The 13772-nt window shown below is 35.2% G+C and overlaps 1 protein-coding gene and 1 long non-coding RNA gene across 3 annotated transcripts; both read left to right on the top strand.

Annotated features, from left to right (window-relative positions):
- The first annotated feature begins 2534 nt into the window (after positions 1–2534).
- On the top strand, positions 2535–5956 carry LOC141652526 (uncharacterized). Its single transcript, XM_074460044.1, has 3 exons — positions 2535–3231; positions 3524–3719; positions 5093–5956. The coding sequence occupies exons 1-3, from the start codon at positions 2896–2898 to the stop codon at positions 5644–5646; spliced, it is 1086 nt and encodes a 361-aa protein (XP_074316145.1). The 5' UTR covers positions 2535–2895; the 3' UTR covers positions 5647–5956.
- Positions 5957–9338: 3382 nt separating this feature from the next.
- LOC141652525 (uncharacterized) lies at positions 9339–13556 on the top strand. Of its 2 annotated transcripts, XR_012547217.1 has the most exons (6): positions 9339–9622; positions 10103–10273; positions 10368–10603; positions 10688–10773; positions 10896–11024; positions 13173–13556. It is a non-coding gene; the product is annotated as an uncharacterized LOC141652525 (long non-coding RNA). The 2 variants fall into 2 exon arrangements; XR_012547216.1 differs by having other exon boundaries at positions 9341–9622; positions 10896–13556.
- Positions 13557–13772: the final 216 nt, after the last annotated feature.

Raw genomic sequence — 13772 nt, 5'->3', positions numbered from 1 at the left:
ACTAGTTCACCGTTTAAATACTCTGTATTCTACTTAAAAAAAAATTATAGCTATGTCATTAATACTTAGAGAATTTTTCTCTATAGCTCGTGAGTTGATTCTTGTGGAATCGTAAACTAAACTAGTCAAATCGTTAAATGAGATAATTAATAATAATAAGAAGAAGAAGAAGAAGGAAAAGATGAATGAATATTGAATTTTATAAAATTATTCTTTTATAGTAAATAAATTTCCCATGTTTCAGTCGAAGTCCGATATAAGTTTAGGGGTATAAATAAAAGAGGTATGCTCAGGATCTCACGATCATTTAACTACTTCCTAGTCCCTAGTAAAATGATATAACTACGAGTACATCTCAAGTGTAGATAAAAGTTAATATGGTCGAAAATGAGGCTAGATAACAAAAAATGTCATGACTAGTGTATGCAAACTGAAAAGATTAGTAATTTTCGAGTTAAATAAGCAGATCCTAAACATATTTCCTCAACTTAGATACGTTGATAACATTTACTTTTGTGTAGTGTTCGAGGCAACCCTTTAACTGTATTTTGCATCATTTGTACATTAAATTTTTCTTTTTTGTAAAAAATATAAAATATAATTCTATAAAACCCTTCGTGACCAATTCTATAACTCGTTAGTTTCATATTTCAGCGTTTCATATTTTTTTAACTATATATGTTTACAATCAAAGTCTCCAAATTTAGATAACTTAAATTGGATAAAGTATTTATTTTATTTTATTTTATTGTGCATGGATAAATTTAAATTGAAACAAGATTTGATTTGATAAAAATAGTTTCACTCCCTAATAAATCAGCCAATAAGAAGAGGCCAAGGAGGTGAGAAATAATATGGTACCATGTCAACAGATGTCCACAAGTCCACAACGCACCAGTCGCATGTCAATCTTTCCATACCAAGTTTTAATCCACTTTGAATTTACTATCTTACCCTTGATGTCCTTTTCAGGCTTTCACTATCTAGACACATCAACGTCCACTTTCACCTACCATTACAAACATATCCAGTGGCATTCTCGTCATTTCATTATTCACACACGCTTCTTACCCATATCCCTCCACGCGCACCCCCGCTTTACGAGGGGATACTCCCAATTATATTACCCTTTCTACCCTATCCTAGCTAACCCTGGTAAAATTGATCCGACTCAAATGATCTGATCCGAATAATCAGACCCAAATTCGATTCGACACGTAAACTTAAGATCCGAACTAAATTCGAACCCGAATTGACCGACCTAGTATAACCCGACCGACTGTTTATTGTTGCAAACTGATTATTAGCGATAAATAACTTGATAACAGATGACCCGAACCCGAAATGACCCAACTCGATCCGACACGAAGTCTACAAATCCGAAATGATCCGACCAAAAATTGACTCGACCGAAACTCGACCCTATTGACCCGTTTGCTAGGTCTAATCTTAGTACCCCTTTTTGCCGAGCTGTTTACGGATCTTCTCATCTCGCTAACGCATGTCAAACCAGCTAAATTTCTTATTTGTGGGTTGGAAATTTTAACCCAAATTCACTTATATTCAGTCCAAATTCATATTTGATCACCTCTACCTATTAACTCCCTACATTGAGCCATGAAGGCCGTGCCATTATCGTCATTAACAACTCCGAAAACAAATTATCAGTCTTATTTTCGTGTTTAAACTTTTCCTCGACTATCACATTTTATGACATATCAAAATAAATCATAATAGGGGAATTACATAAATTATACCAAATGACAACTAATCTTTCCTAAAACTTTCACATTCTTTCTAAGATTAAAATGAGTAAAATAACACTTTATCTGGATAATATGAGATAAGCTCTTAATATTCATTAAGGATATATACATTTTGTCTCGATCATGTTTTTATCCATTTTAAATTTAAGATAATAAAACCTTCCAATTCTTTTAAGATTAAAACGAGTAATATTACACTTTTCCTCCACTATCACTTTTTATGCCATATCAAAATAAATCATAATAAAAAATTGCATAAATTATAACAAATGATAACTCATATTTCTTAAAATCTTCACATTCTTTCTAAGATTAAAACGAGTAAAATAACGCTTTATCTGGATAAAATGAGATAAGCTCTTAATATTCACTAAGGATATACACATTTTGTCTCTATTGTATTTTTATCCATTTTAAATTTAAGATAATAAAATCTTGTTCAAAATAAATCGTAATAAAAAATTGCATAAATTATGCCAAATGACAACTCATCTTTCTTAAAATCTTCACATTCTTTCTAAGATTAAAACGAGTAAAATAACACTTTATCTGGATAAAATGAGATAAGCTCTTAATATTCACTAAGGATATACACATTTTGTCTCTATCGTATTTTTATCCATTTCAAATTTAAGATAATAAAATCTTATTCATATTAAACAGTAAATATAAACACGAAAATAAGATAGAGAATCCGTCGATAGTAAATCCAGACCAAAATAACATCGCCACGTATAATATCAACGTGGCAAACATCCGAACCTAGTCAGCTCCCCTTACCTTGTTCAACACTCTCTTCCCTCTTCTCTCTCTATAAAAATGACCAAACTTTCATTCTATCCTCTTTAATCTTCCTTCTCTTAACCACCAAAAACTTCATTTAAATAATCAAAAATATTATCTTTAATTTCTTTTCTTAATTAATCAATTAAATCCCTCAAATTTAATATAATCTTCCAATTTGGGGAAAAAAATTGACATCAAAAACCCTAAAAATACAAATTAAATTGAGTTTGAGTGTAGTTTAGTCCAAGTAAAGCATAAATTTCAAGTTATTTCTTGCTTAATATGTTGTAATTACTGAACTTTAAGCTTAATTATTATATTATTAGTTTAATTTGATTTTAAAATGTTGATCTCTACGAAGATTAAGCCGATTGACGGCGGAGAAGAGACGGCGGCGTCGGCGGTTGCGGTGCCGAAGCCGGTTATGAAGTCGAGGTTAAAGAGATTGTTCAGGATTCCGCCGCCGCATGCACCGCCGACTACGGCGGTGCATCCGGCGGCGGAGATGTTCGAGCCGAGCTCGGTTTGTTTAGCGAAAATGGTGACGAATTTTATTGAGGAAAATAATAATAATAATGAGAAGCATGGTGTGAGAAATCGCTGTAATTGTTTTAATGGTAATGGTAGTGATGGTTCTGATGGTGAAGCTGATGCTGCCGATATCGGCGATTTTCTCAAGGTATGTGATTAATTGATTTAATTGATTCAATTGATTTGTGAATTTCCCTAATTTTGTAAAGTTTAGGGTTGAATGTACTGTTTGTTTATTGTAAAATAGGAAGTTAAATAGTTACTTCCGACTAATATGGATGCGGATTTCTTGGTGTTTGTGTAAAACCGTCTTAATCATTTGTTTATCTTTGATTAAAATACATACTATAAAGAATATAAAAAGTAAACAAATGATTAGGACGAAGAGATTGATGGAGGGAGAAATTGATTTGATTGTGTAATTGATTGAATTGGAACAGAGTTTGGTGGTGTGTGCGACGGTGAATGAGAGGAATGTGGTGGCGGATACGGCGAGGGTGGTGGCGGAGAAGAATAACAAGGTGTTTAAACGGAAAGACGAATTGCGAAAGCTTGTTGTTGAAGGTTTAATGGCTGTTGGTTATGATGCTGCTATCTGTAAATCTAAGTGGGAGAAATCTCCTTCTTTTCCTGCTGGTAATCTCTCCTTTTCCCTCTTTTTTCTCCGCTTTTTCGTTTTACAAGCATTGTTTTATGAATTAATGTTCGAAAACTCATATGAAACCGTTATATACATACATACATTGTACCTGGTTTTCTTGGGTTAATTTGTTACTTATGAGAATCCTCTCTGTTTCCTCTCGCAATCTATTTAAATAATGATTTCTTCTTTTAACTCTCATTTTCCTTTTATCTTTATGTGAAAATTTAAAATCGTTAGATATTGTCAAAATGTGATCCGGACCATTGATAGGAAATTAGGAGCTTGTCTCACCATTTCTTTAAAATGGATTCCAATTTTGCTGATTGGTTTAGGTGTACGATAACGTGGTACATAAAACTCATATGAGACCGTTGTATACATAAGTGTGTCTAAACCCGACTTTCTTGGTTTACATTGTTAGTTATGAGAATGGGTATTGTTGTCTATTCCAAATTTGCTGGTTGGTTCGGGTGTATGATAACGTGGTACTTAAAACTCATATGAGACCGTTGTATACATAAGACTTTTTTGGTTGCATTGTTAGTTATGAGAATGAGTATTGTTGTCGATGCCAATTTGCTGATTGGTTGGGGGTGTACGATAACGTGGTATATAAAACTCATATGAGATCGTTGTATACATAAGTGGACGTTTGTGCCCGACTTTCTTGGGTTAGTTTGTTACTTATGAGGATGAGTATTGTTGTCGATTCTAATCTGGTGATTGGATGGGGCGTAGGATAACGTGGTACATCACACGAACGTCTTGGGATTTCTCCATGATCGTTCTATTTCATGTTAATTAATGTAGTTAAATGTAGGAGTATATGAATTTCAAGTTTTGATTTGAACCATACATCATACATGCACTTGAACAAACATGACTGTCAATAATTGATTGTGGTGGACCGGTAATTGTCGAATTATCATGATGATTTCTAGGGATAACCTGATGAAATAGTAGTATTAATTATTAAGTTTGCCCATGAATTTTGGCAGTTTTCTTTGTATTTTAGTGAGCTTTATTGATTGAAGTAAATTCTTGCATGTTTCGGTTTACCAATTGCACGAATTCTTGTTTAAGACATGTATATCGGTTTTAAACAACCCAATTATCGGGAAATTAGTTAGTATTAACTTCTAAATTATGCGTGATTTTGTGAATAACTTGATTTGGAAGTTTGTGTAAGATTTGTTACTTGATTTATTAGTGGAGTAATATACTCTATATCTTTGCAATAAAGATAGCATCTTTCTGATTTTGAGATGTATAGTTAAATATTACTCCCTGAAATTCAGGGTGAAGTTAATGGTCCTGAAATTTATGTTATTGGGATTGATTTTGAATTCGGAAATTGGTAAAACAGGGGAATACGAGTACGTGGATGTGATAGTCGAAGGAGAGAGACTAATAATCGACATTGATTTCCGATCAGAATTCGAAGTTGCTAGATCAACCAAGATTTACAAATCGATTCTCCAGACTTTGCCCAACATCTTTGTCGGAAAATCTGATCGCTTGGCTAAAATAATCTGCATTATATCGGAGGCAGCAAAACAAAGTCTAAAGAAGAAGGGCATGCACATTCCGCCATGGCGGAAAGCCGACTATGTTCAAGCCAAATGGCTCTCTCCTCCAACCCGGCTCATCACCGCCACCGCCACCGCCATGAGCCCTCCCACTCCAGTAGACTCGATCACTATCTCCAACGGTCCGGTCCCAAACAAGCCCGCTCCCGCCCTGTCCACGATCTTAGCCGAGCCCCACCATTCCGACGAGTCCGAGACAAGCTCCAATTCATGCCAATCAGAGACGGTTTTTGACATGTCGGGGGACGAGGACGTAAAGGGAGGACCCGAGGCAAAGAAGAGTTCCAAGATTGTGACCGGATTGGCCTCCCTCATTGAGAATAAACCATAGCAAGAACAGATTAGAGAGAACTGTTTTTTTTTTCTTATCCCAATAATTTTTTATTTTTGGGAGTTAGATTTTGGTAACTACTACTACTATGAAAATGCCAAATATTATAGAGTAAAAAAAAATGTTTTGTTATATACAAGTATAACCACTACTTAAATTTATGGGTGGATGTGGTAGATTTTGACTCCTAGTTTCCTCCCCTATAAATCCCTTCTGTGTTTTTGTTGTAAGGGTTGTTAAATCTCTACCTAATGTAATGAATCATATGTTAATGGTAATTTGAAATAATAATCTTGCCAACTTTTTGGTATTTCTTTTTTAAATCATTGATGGAAGTCAATGATAATTCTAAATATTTTGTAGTTGGTTTATTCTTTAGTGTAAAGGGTAGTAGGACAAATATCAGATGTCGCTGACGGATTTGAACCAAGGTCATGAATAACTGGATATCACCTCTAGTAGCTTTACTCACTATGTTGGCGTGTACAATATTTCTTTGTTATTAGTGATTCGATTGTGTTTCTAAATGTTTCTTTTGTACAATGAGTATTGTTGAAGACGGTCACATTTCGTTACAAACTGAAAACGGAGTAAAATGTCACTCATATTACTAGAACAATTTTCTAAGCTATAACAGTTTGTCATTGAAATGTTCACATTTGCCGTTAAAATGTTGATATTTGGTCCGTGTTCAGCTTGTGACGATTTCATCGAGAATTTGTGTCTTTTGTATTAGTGAGTTTTGTATGAGATGGTTATATACATACTAGTTTCATATGGTTCGATGTTTTGTATACGAAAAAATGTGGAACTGTTACTTGCCTAGTTGCCTATGTGATGTTTTAATCATACAACAAACTTATGATTTTTTTTTCTTTCCGGGTCCTTGTCATTTTAGCAAGTTTCACTTTAGATCGGACATACATAAGCTACGAGAATAGTATTGTACAACCATATATGAGAGAGAATTCGATACTTATATCTTAATCACCAGATTAAGACTAGGGATGAGCATCGGTCCTACATATTAATCACTAAATTTAGAGTATTAAGACATTTTCAATGTAAATAGCAATACATGATGCACATAGATATCACATTTATTGGCGATATCCGTCACAAGCAAGACGCTTTGATCAAATATTGCCTTGTAAATAAGTGGAAGTGGAGAATCTAGTATGGAAATACACAAATAATGTAGAACTTGAGTACTCGTGCAACCTCGATTCTTCCATTGTTACATGTGAATTTGTTAAATTCAACAACGGGTCTGGGCCGTACCCGAACTGAGGAGAAAGAGTCCACAACGTAGGCCCAAGAGGGTTCCACTCTAAAACCAATTGGCGATAGAGGGAGTAGCCCCTTGCCTTATAAAGTGGTAATTCTTCTCCTCTTTTATCAATGTGACAACCTCACATGTGGAACTTTGGGTTTCTTCACACTCCCCGCACATGTGAGGCCCACTCACACAGACGACAAATTCATTCAATCGAAGAACTTTGCTCGTCCAATAGAACGTGGCTCCAAGATTAACTCCGCACCGGACAAATTCAATCGAGCAACTTTGCTCGTCCGATCGCAAACTTTGGCCCATGAAACCCAGGTCTTTTGCCATGGGCTCGATACCATGTTAAATTCAACAACGGTCTCGGGTCGCACTGAACCGAGGAGAAAGAGTCCACAACGTGGGCAAGAGTTCCACTCTAAAACCAATTGGCGATAGAGGGAGTAGCCCCTTGCCTTATAAAGTGGTAATTCTTCTCCTCTTTTATCAATGTGGGACAACCCTCACATGTGGGAACTTTGGGTTTCTTCACAGAATTGGAGCAGGACTCAGGAGTACGGTGTACCATCTCTGATTTTTTAAATTTTTTTTTTTTTAATAAATTTAAAATATTATTAATAGTACTACGTACTTCGTACTCATCATTCAATAGCATTAAACAATGCTTAATTCTGGATAAGATCAACGAACTCTACGGTTTTGTTCTTGATTAACAACAAAGTAAAAAGAAGAAAATGTGTGATAGGAAAAAGTGTCTCCAGATTTGATTAATCACAAATTCTTATTTCAGACCGTAAGATCCGTTTGAAATAATAAGACGGACCGTTTCCTCTCATAAAATATTCATTTAGAAAGTGAGTGGGAAAGCACATGGGGTGTCCCACCACCCATGTAATTTCCACTTGTGAAAGGTTTTATTGTTTCAGACGGATCTTGCGATCTGAAGCAAGACGAACGGTTGATTAATATATCCAGAGCACATTTTGGAGCTAACATTTGACTAAACAAGGTCTTGGTTTTTCGGCAGAAAAGAGCTGAATTGATCTTAACTGAATAAGTGAATTCAATGGGTTGATTTAACCGAATCAAGTAGAAGTTAATTTTGAAGAGATGAGTTTAGCTGAACTGATCCACTGAATTGAACTTAATGGAGCTGGACTGAACTGAACTGAAATAAGAGTAAATTTGTGAAGAGATAAGATGAGCTTAAACTGATCAACCGAACTGAATTGAATGAAGCTGAACTGAACTGAATAGAGATGAAATTAAGTTCAAAATAAGAGTCTAAAACTGCGCATTCGTGACACGTGTAAATGGGCATACGTATATAGCCATATAGAAAGAAATATTTAATCACGAATACAGTGTATTTTCGTATTTGTGTAAGATTGTCTGACACGTAATTGACTAATTATACGTTATCTAGAGTTTTTAATTTTTCTTTTAGGTGTACTCTAGGATATTATTAATTTATTATTTCCCTCTTAGGAATTTTGATCCACATTTTATTTAGTCACAAATCTAATCACAATAATTTGGGTTTGACAATTGACATTCTTTTTTCATGTTATAATCTTATACATCTTGGTATTCGTCTACTCTTGCTGGTCCAACTTCACTAGTTATTGCCTTCTTGGTTAGGTCGATGGCGACTTGTTTGGTCGACCTATAGAAATCAGTAAATTTGACTTAAGATGACAATATTCAATTTAATGATAAAATTAATTCAAATACTACTACCACTTAATAATAATAATAATAATAATAATAATAATAATAATAATAATAATAATAATAATAACTTGGGGAGTTGGGTTCGGATCTTTGTTGCTTTTTATCAGCGGATCCGAAATTCTCAGATCTCGGGATGCGGGGCTCGGGTGGCCGCTACATTTTTACTTAGACTTAATTTCTTTATTCTTAAGGTGTGGGAGCGCAGCTTGTTTCTCGGCTCCCCACCAATTTCATGTAAACTTTTGTTTTTCATTTAATGAAAGCTGCGGGCATCCTTTTATAAAAAATAAAAATAAAAATAATAATCCTTTACCTTTAAAAAGAGGGGAGTTCAAGCAACTGTAGCTATGAATAGTAGGCGTTCTCCCTCAACCCTTGATTTTCCCTTTGAATCCCCACCCTCCATTTCTCTCACATTCACTCACACCCACTCCTTTTACGACATTCTTGTATCATTCTCACCCACTCATTTCCATTTCCCTTTTCCATTTCCATCTCATAATGCCTACCTCCATTCTCCAGTTCATTCCTCTTCGATCAACGCTCACACAACGATGACGATGATGAACCGGCGTGATGATGATGGCGGCGCTGCTGATGATGACGGCGCTGCTGATTTTTTCCTTATTTCCTATTGGTTTGTTGTTCTCATTATTGGGTAGTTTACTCATTGTTTTCTGGGGTTTTTCGTATTTCCATTTTCGTTTTGCTGCTTCTCCTTGTTCTCGTATTGCTTCCATTTTCATTTTGCCTTTTCTGGTTTTACTTCCTCCTTCTCAGCTCACTTTATTAAAAATAAAGGCTTTTCCTGTTTATAATTTGTTTGTAATGTTTATCTTGCATGTAGTTGTTTAGGAGTGAAATCATACGGCCTTGATGTCATGGTGATGACAGATAAGGAGTTGATGTGATGGCGATGATACGGCTGCGTGTGATGAGGGTGGGAGTAACAACCAGGTATTTTGGCATTCTACTCCTCTCTATTGTGTGACTTTGAGTAGAATTAGGGTTTTGCGTTACCTTGATTATCATTACTGTGCTTTGTTACTGCTGATTAGTTGGCGGGATTTAGATGGGTTTGCCATTTTCCAATATCATTTTCTTTGTTTTCATGGTTAATTATTTTCATCTTTGTTTTCTGGCATTTAGGATTAGTGTATTGATCTTCGTTTTCTGGATTTCTTGCTAATTTACCTTGGTTGTCGCTACCGCTTTGTTGTGTTCATTTATCTACATATTCCTATTATCGTTAATCCTCCTTATTGTTTATGATTTTGATGTTTCGTTTTGGGTTTGTTACTTCCCGGGGGTGGAGTTGTGGACATTACTACATGAGGCTGGAGTTGACATTGGTCAATTTAGGTTGTCATGAAGCTTTATTGACTGGTGCTTAAATGTGTTGCTTTCAAGTAACTCATGTTGAGTGCATGGTTTCAGGTGATTAATGCGAAACCATTCAGGCAGGAGTCGAGAAGTCGAGTTGCCCGTGGATCATAATATCCCACTTATTGGATTCACAGGCGAACTTGAAGAGCAGAAATGTTACGATATCCTTGTAAAGCAATACCTCATTTCACCAAGGAGAATAATGTGCAGACTATTATCCTTGTGAGTTCATCAACACTCTCCAAACCATACATTCACTCATGAAAATTTCATTATCCTTCAATAACACGATATGCTGCTTTTTTAAACATTTCAGGGACCGGAAAAAAAGAAATGGAAAATTTAATACAAGAACTGGAAAATGGGACCGGAAATAAAGAAATGGAAAATCTAATACAAGAACTGGATAATCTTTTTCCTAATAATACAAGAGGATTGACAAAATTTTATATGCCCTTAGCTCACATGATCGTAGCGGGGGCTGATTTCACGCTCATCCCAAGCAGATGAGCCTTGTGGCCTAATTCAGTATATGCTATGCCTTATGGAACGGTAGTGATCGACTCAACTTAATGCTTCCTCCAAATTTGATTCCCATACTTCTGATTAACTTGTTTGAATTTTTTTTTAATTCAGATCCCAATTGTGGCTTCAACTAGAAGACTTGTTGATACTGTAAAGAAGGATTCACCAGATTCCAAATGGGACGTTTCAACGCAAATGTAATGACCTGAACTGTCTTAGTGACTTAGATACTCTTGATTTAAACTGGAGTCAATGAGTCTTGCAAGATTTATCAGAATCTCGGTCTCTAACAATCCGACTTGGTTTTTGTTGTGCTCAGTGTGATGATATAGACCCTGCAGATGTAAATGCAGTAGTGGTAGGAGTGAAGAAGACAGTAGCAAGCTGTTGAACTCCTGCTTTCAAACAGATGATATTCAATTGCATGGGTCAAGATTTCTTATGGAAGGTCAGTAATTTCAGAGCTTGCCTTGTACTGTTTTACACTTAGCTCACTGCTCATTGTACCTGGTTGTCTTATTGAGTACACAGTAATCATTTTTCAGCCTTCAGCCTCACTAATCATTATGTAAGTTACTAAATGAGTTTAGTTAGTTTTTATGTTGCTTAGTGTTTATTGTTTTGATATTTCATTTTTCGGTTAGGTTTATCTCTAGAGGGTTGTGGTACTGCTCATTTTTTTTCCTAATTATTTGAATAATGCTCTTTTTGGGGTTTAAAAATGATGAAGTAAAGCAAATGACCTGCTAAATAAATTGTGTGCACTTCTGGTATTGTGAAGTACGAGTGCGTCAATGTAATATGCGAGTCGGCAATAAATTTTTTATTACGGGTCATCCGGAATCAACTTCTCTTTGTGTATCCAGACCCCCTTACCCTGTCTTAATAAGCTAAGCTCCTTTGTTTTGAGATTACGAAGTCTTATAAAAATACTTTAAAATCGGCGATGCGACTTCTTAGTAGACGATGTCAGATAGTTGGTAAAAGAAACTTAGTATTAAAAAGCGTGCGGTTAAGGGCAAAGGCCTAGGTTGTTGATATAATAAAAGGAATGAAAGAAAAATGAGGGGGATCGAGGTGAGAAAAATAGAGGTAAAGGAAGGGGAGGCAATCTTAGTAAGAGAGCATCTTCTTCTTAGTTTTTCTAGGCTGGACGGATTTTGGTTAGATTTGCACAATGCAAGGCAAATTCCATGAATCACCAAGCTGATTTTTGATTTATATGTATATGTAGGTTTGAGGTGTAATGTTCCATTGATCCTTGTATTTGCAGGTGTATTCTTTTGACATCACATAACTAACTTGTCCAAACACAGTAAAAATAAGTTATATGTGTTTGGACAAGTCAGTTAGATGTGTTTGGACAAATCTATATGTAGAAAAACAAAAGGAAGATGAAGAAGACAATACAAATAATAAGAATGAAAAAAGGAAAATAAGAGAATAGTAATATAGTATGATGGGGAAGAAGTGGGATTTAAAAAATTAGGATAGTTTAGAAGGACAAAGTAAATAAAGTAGGAGTAATAGAGATTTGAGAAAAAAAGTTGGTATAACAAAGTTTGCTAATCAGTTTTAAATCCATTTATCAACAATTCCATCAATAATTCCTTCTCTGGCTGATGTATGATTTGTAGTGTCTTGTATCAATAATTTCTTGTATATTATATTACCGTTAGGACTTAGGATCCAAATTATTTTGGGAAGAAGGTTTTGTTGTTGTACGAGGGTGTTGGATTTCTGTTTATTTCTTGCTTCAGTAGCTGGTGCTCGAAGGCACCCTTACACATGACATTCTAATGTGATGTAATGCAAGTTCTAGCTTGCCTATAGTCAATTTGTTTGTGTTTTAGTTTGCTTATTAGGACTATAGTGAGGTAGTTAGAATATGTGAAGACTTGGTAGAAAACATTCAAAAAAAGCAAATCAGTTGCTTGCCATAACTATGAACTACGGATAATAGGGATGGAGTGGTGTTAAATGAGTCGGCTTTTTGAAGAAAAGAGTAATGAAAATCTCTTTTCTGTTTCAAACTTGAGTGTTGGGGGTGTGGCAGTGTTGGGGATACTGATATGACTCACTTGGCTTTAATCTTTAGATGGTAGTTTTTTTTTTTCTTGTTGCTCTTTCTCTTGTATTTATTTGGATTACCAATTTGTTACTATTTGAGGTACCTTATTGCACCTTTCTTGCTGGATCTTGGTAGTCCCTTGACTTCTTAACACTGGGAAGGAGGGGAGGGGAGGGGAGTTCTAGGCAGTAACTGTTTGTGATAGATACCACCTACTCTTCTGTAGTTAAAAAATTTTGTTGATTCCTTATTTCCTTAATTTCTTTGATCAAAATACTTTTTAGAGAACCTACATCAGTGGATGTTGTCTCTGGCCTGTATCTGCCCCCATAAAGGAAAAAGGAAGGGAAAAGAAAAAGACGAATATTTAGCTTATTGCTAAGTATTTCGTTCTTACTGGTTTTTGATGCGTGCCTATTTCAAATAATTATTCTATTCATTTGCACGCATTTCTATGTATTATTTAGCTTAAGCTACTATTCTCCCTTGTTTTGGCTATTTTGGGCCGTGTTGTGTTTTATGCAGGTTATAGCCTCAAGTATGTGCAAATAAGCTAAAACCCGTCACTAAAGCTTGAAATCTTGGCCATGGTACGAAATGAGCTTGGAAACCATCCTTTTGGAGTCCTTAGTGAAGTAAGGAAGCGTATAGCGCAGAAAAAAGGCTTCACATAAATTAATGGTTGTGATGTTTCTTTGTTTTGTAGAACTGCTTATGATGTAAGCCTGACTGATGATAGTAGGTAAGATGATACTTTTTATCTCATTAGCTTGATGTGTAAGTTCGATTGTCGTTGCTTTATTACTGGAATATTTTTACGGCTTATATGAGATGGTGTAAGGTGTACCATTAAGACCAATTCAAATTCTTATATTCTTGTTTTAATTGTAAGGTTAATGTGTCAGTTTTACATATAAGGCCACTTCATATATGTTTTGTTCTTGCCAGTTGTGCTGTTTTTCACACTCTTTTTGAGTTTGGGGCCAACCTTTCTGTACAATGTTTTATATTTTATGCCCCCACTTCAAGTTATTTTATCTTTTATTTGATTTGTATAATTATCAGATGTATTCAGGGTTTCATTATTTACTAGCCTCAACATTGCTCTACCTATTTCACAAAGAA

The sequence above is a fragment of the Silene latifolia genome, chromosome 4, assembly GCF_048544455.1.
Source record: "Silene latifolia isolate original U9 population chromosome 4, ASM4854445v1, whole genome shotgun sequence".
NCBI classification, from domain to species: domain Eukaryota; kingdom Viridiplantae; phylum Streptophyta; class Magnoliopsida; order Caryophyllales; family Caryophyllaceae; genus Silene; species Silene latifolia.
The sequence above is the reverse complement of the archived record's forward strand: the minus strand, read 5'-3'. Positions and strand labels throughout refer to the sequence as shown.

What these genes read in the sequence shown, in the direction of transcription:
- LOC141652526 (XM_074460044.1), top strand. Translation starts at nt 2,896, where the DNA reads ATGTTGATCTCTACGAAGATTAAGCCGATTGACGGCGGAGAAGAGACG. An exon ending in ATATCGGCGATTTTCTCAAG is followed by an intron (nt 3,232 to 3,523) that starts GTATGTGATTAA and finishes GAATTGGAACAG; the next exon opens with AGTTTGGTGGTGTGTGCGAC. An exon ending in ATCTCCTTCTTTTCCTGCTG is followed by an intron (nt 3,720 to 5,092) that starts GTAATCTCTCCT and finishes TTGGTAAAACAG; the next exon opens with GGGAATACGAGTACGTGGAT.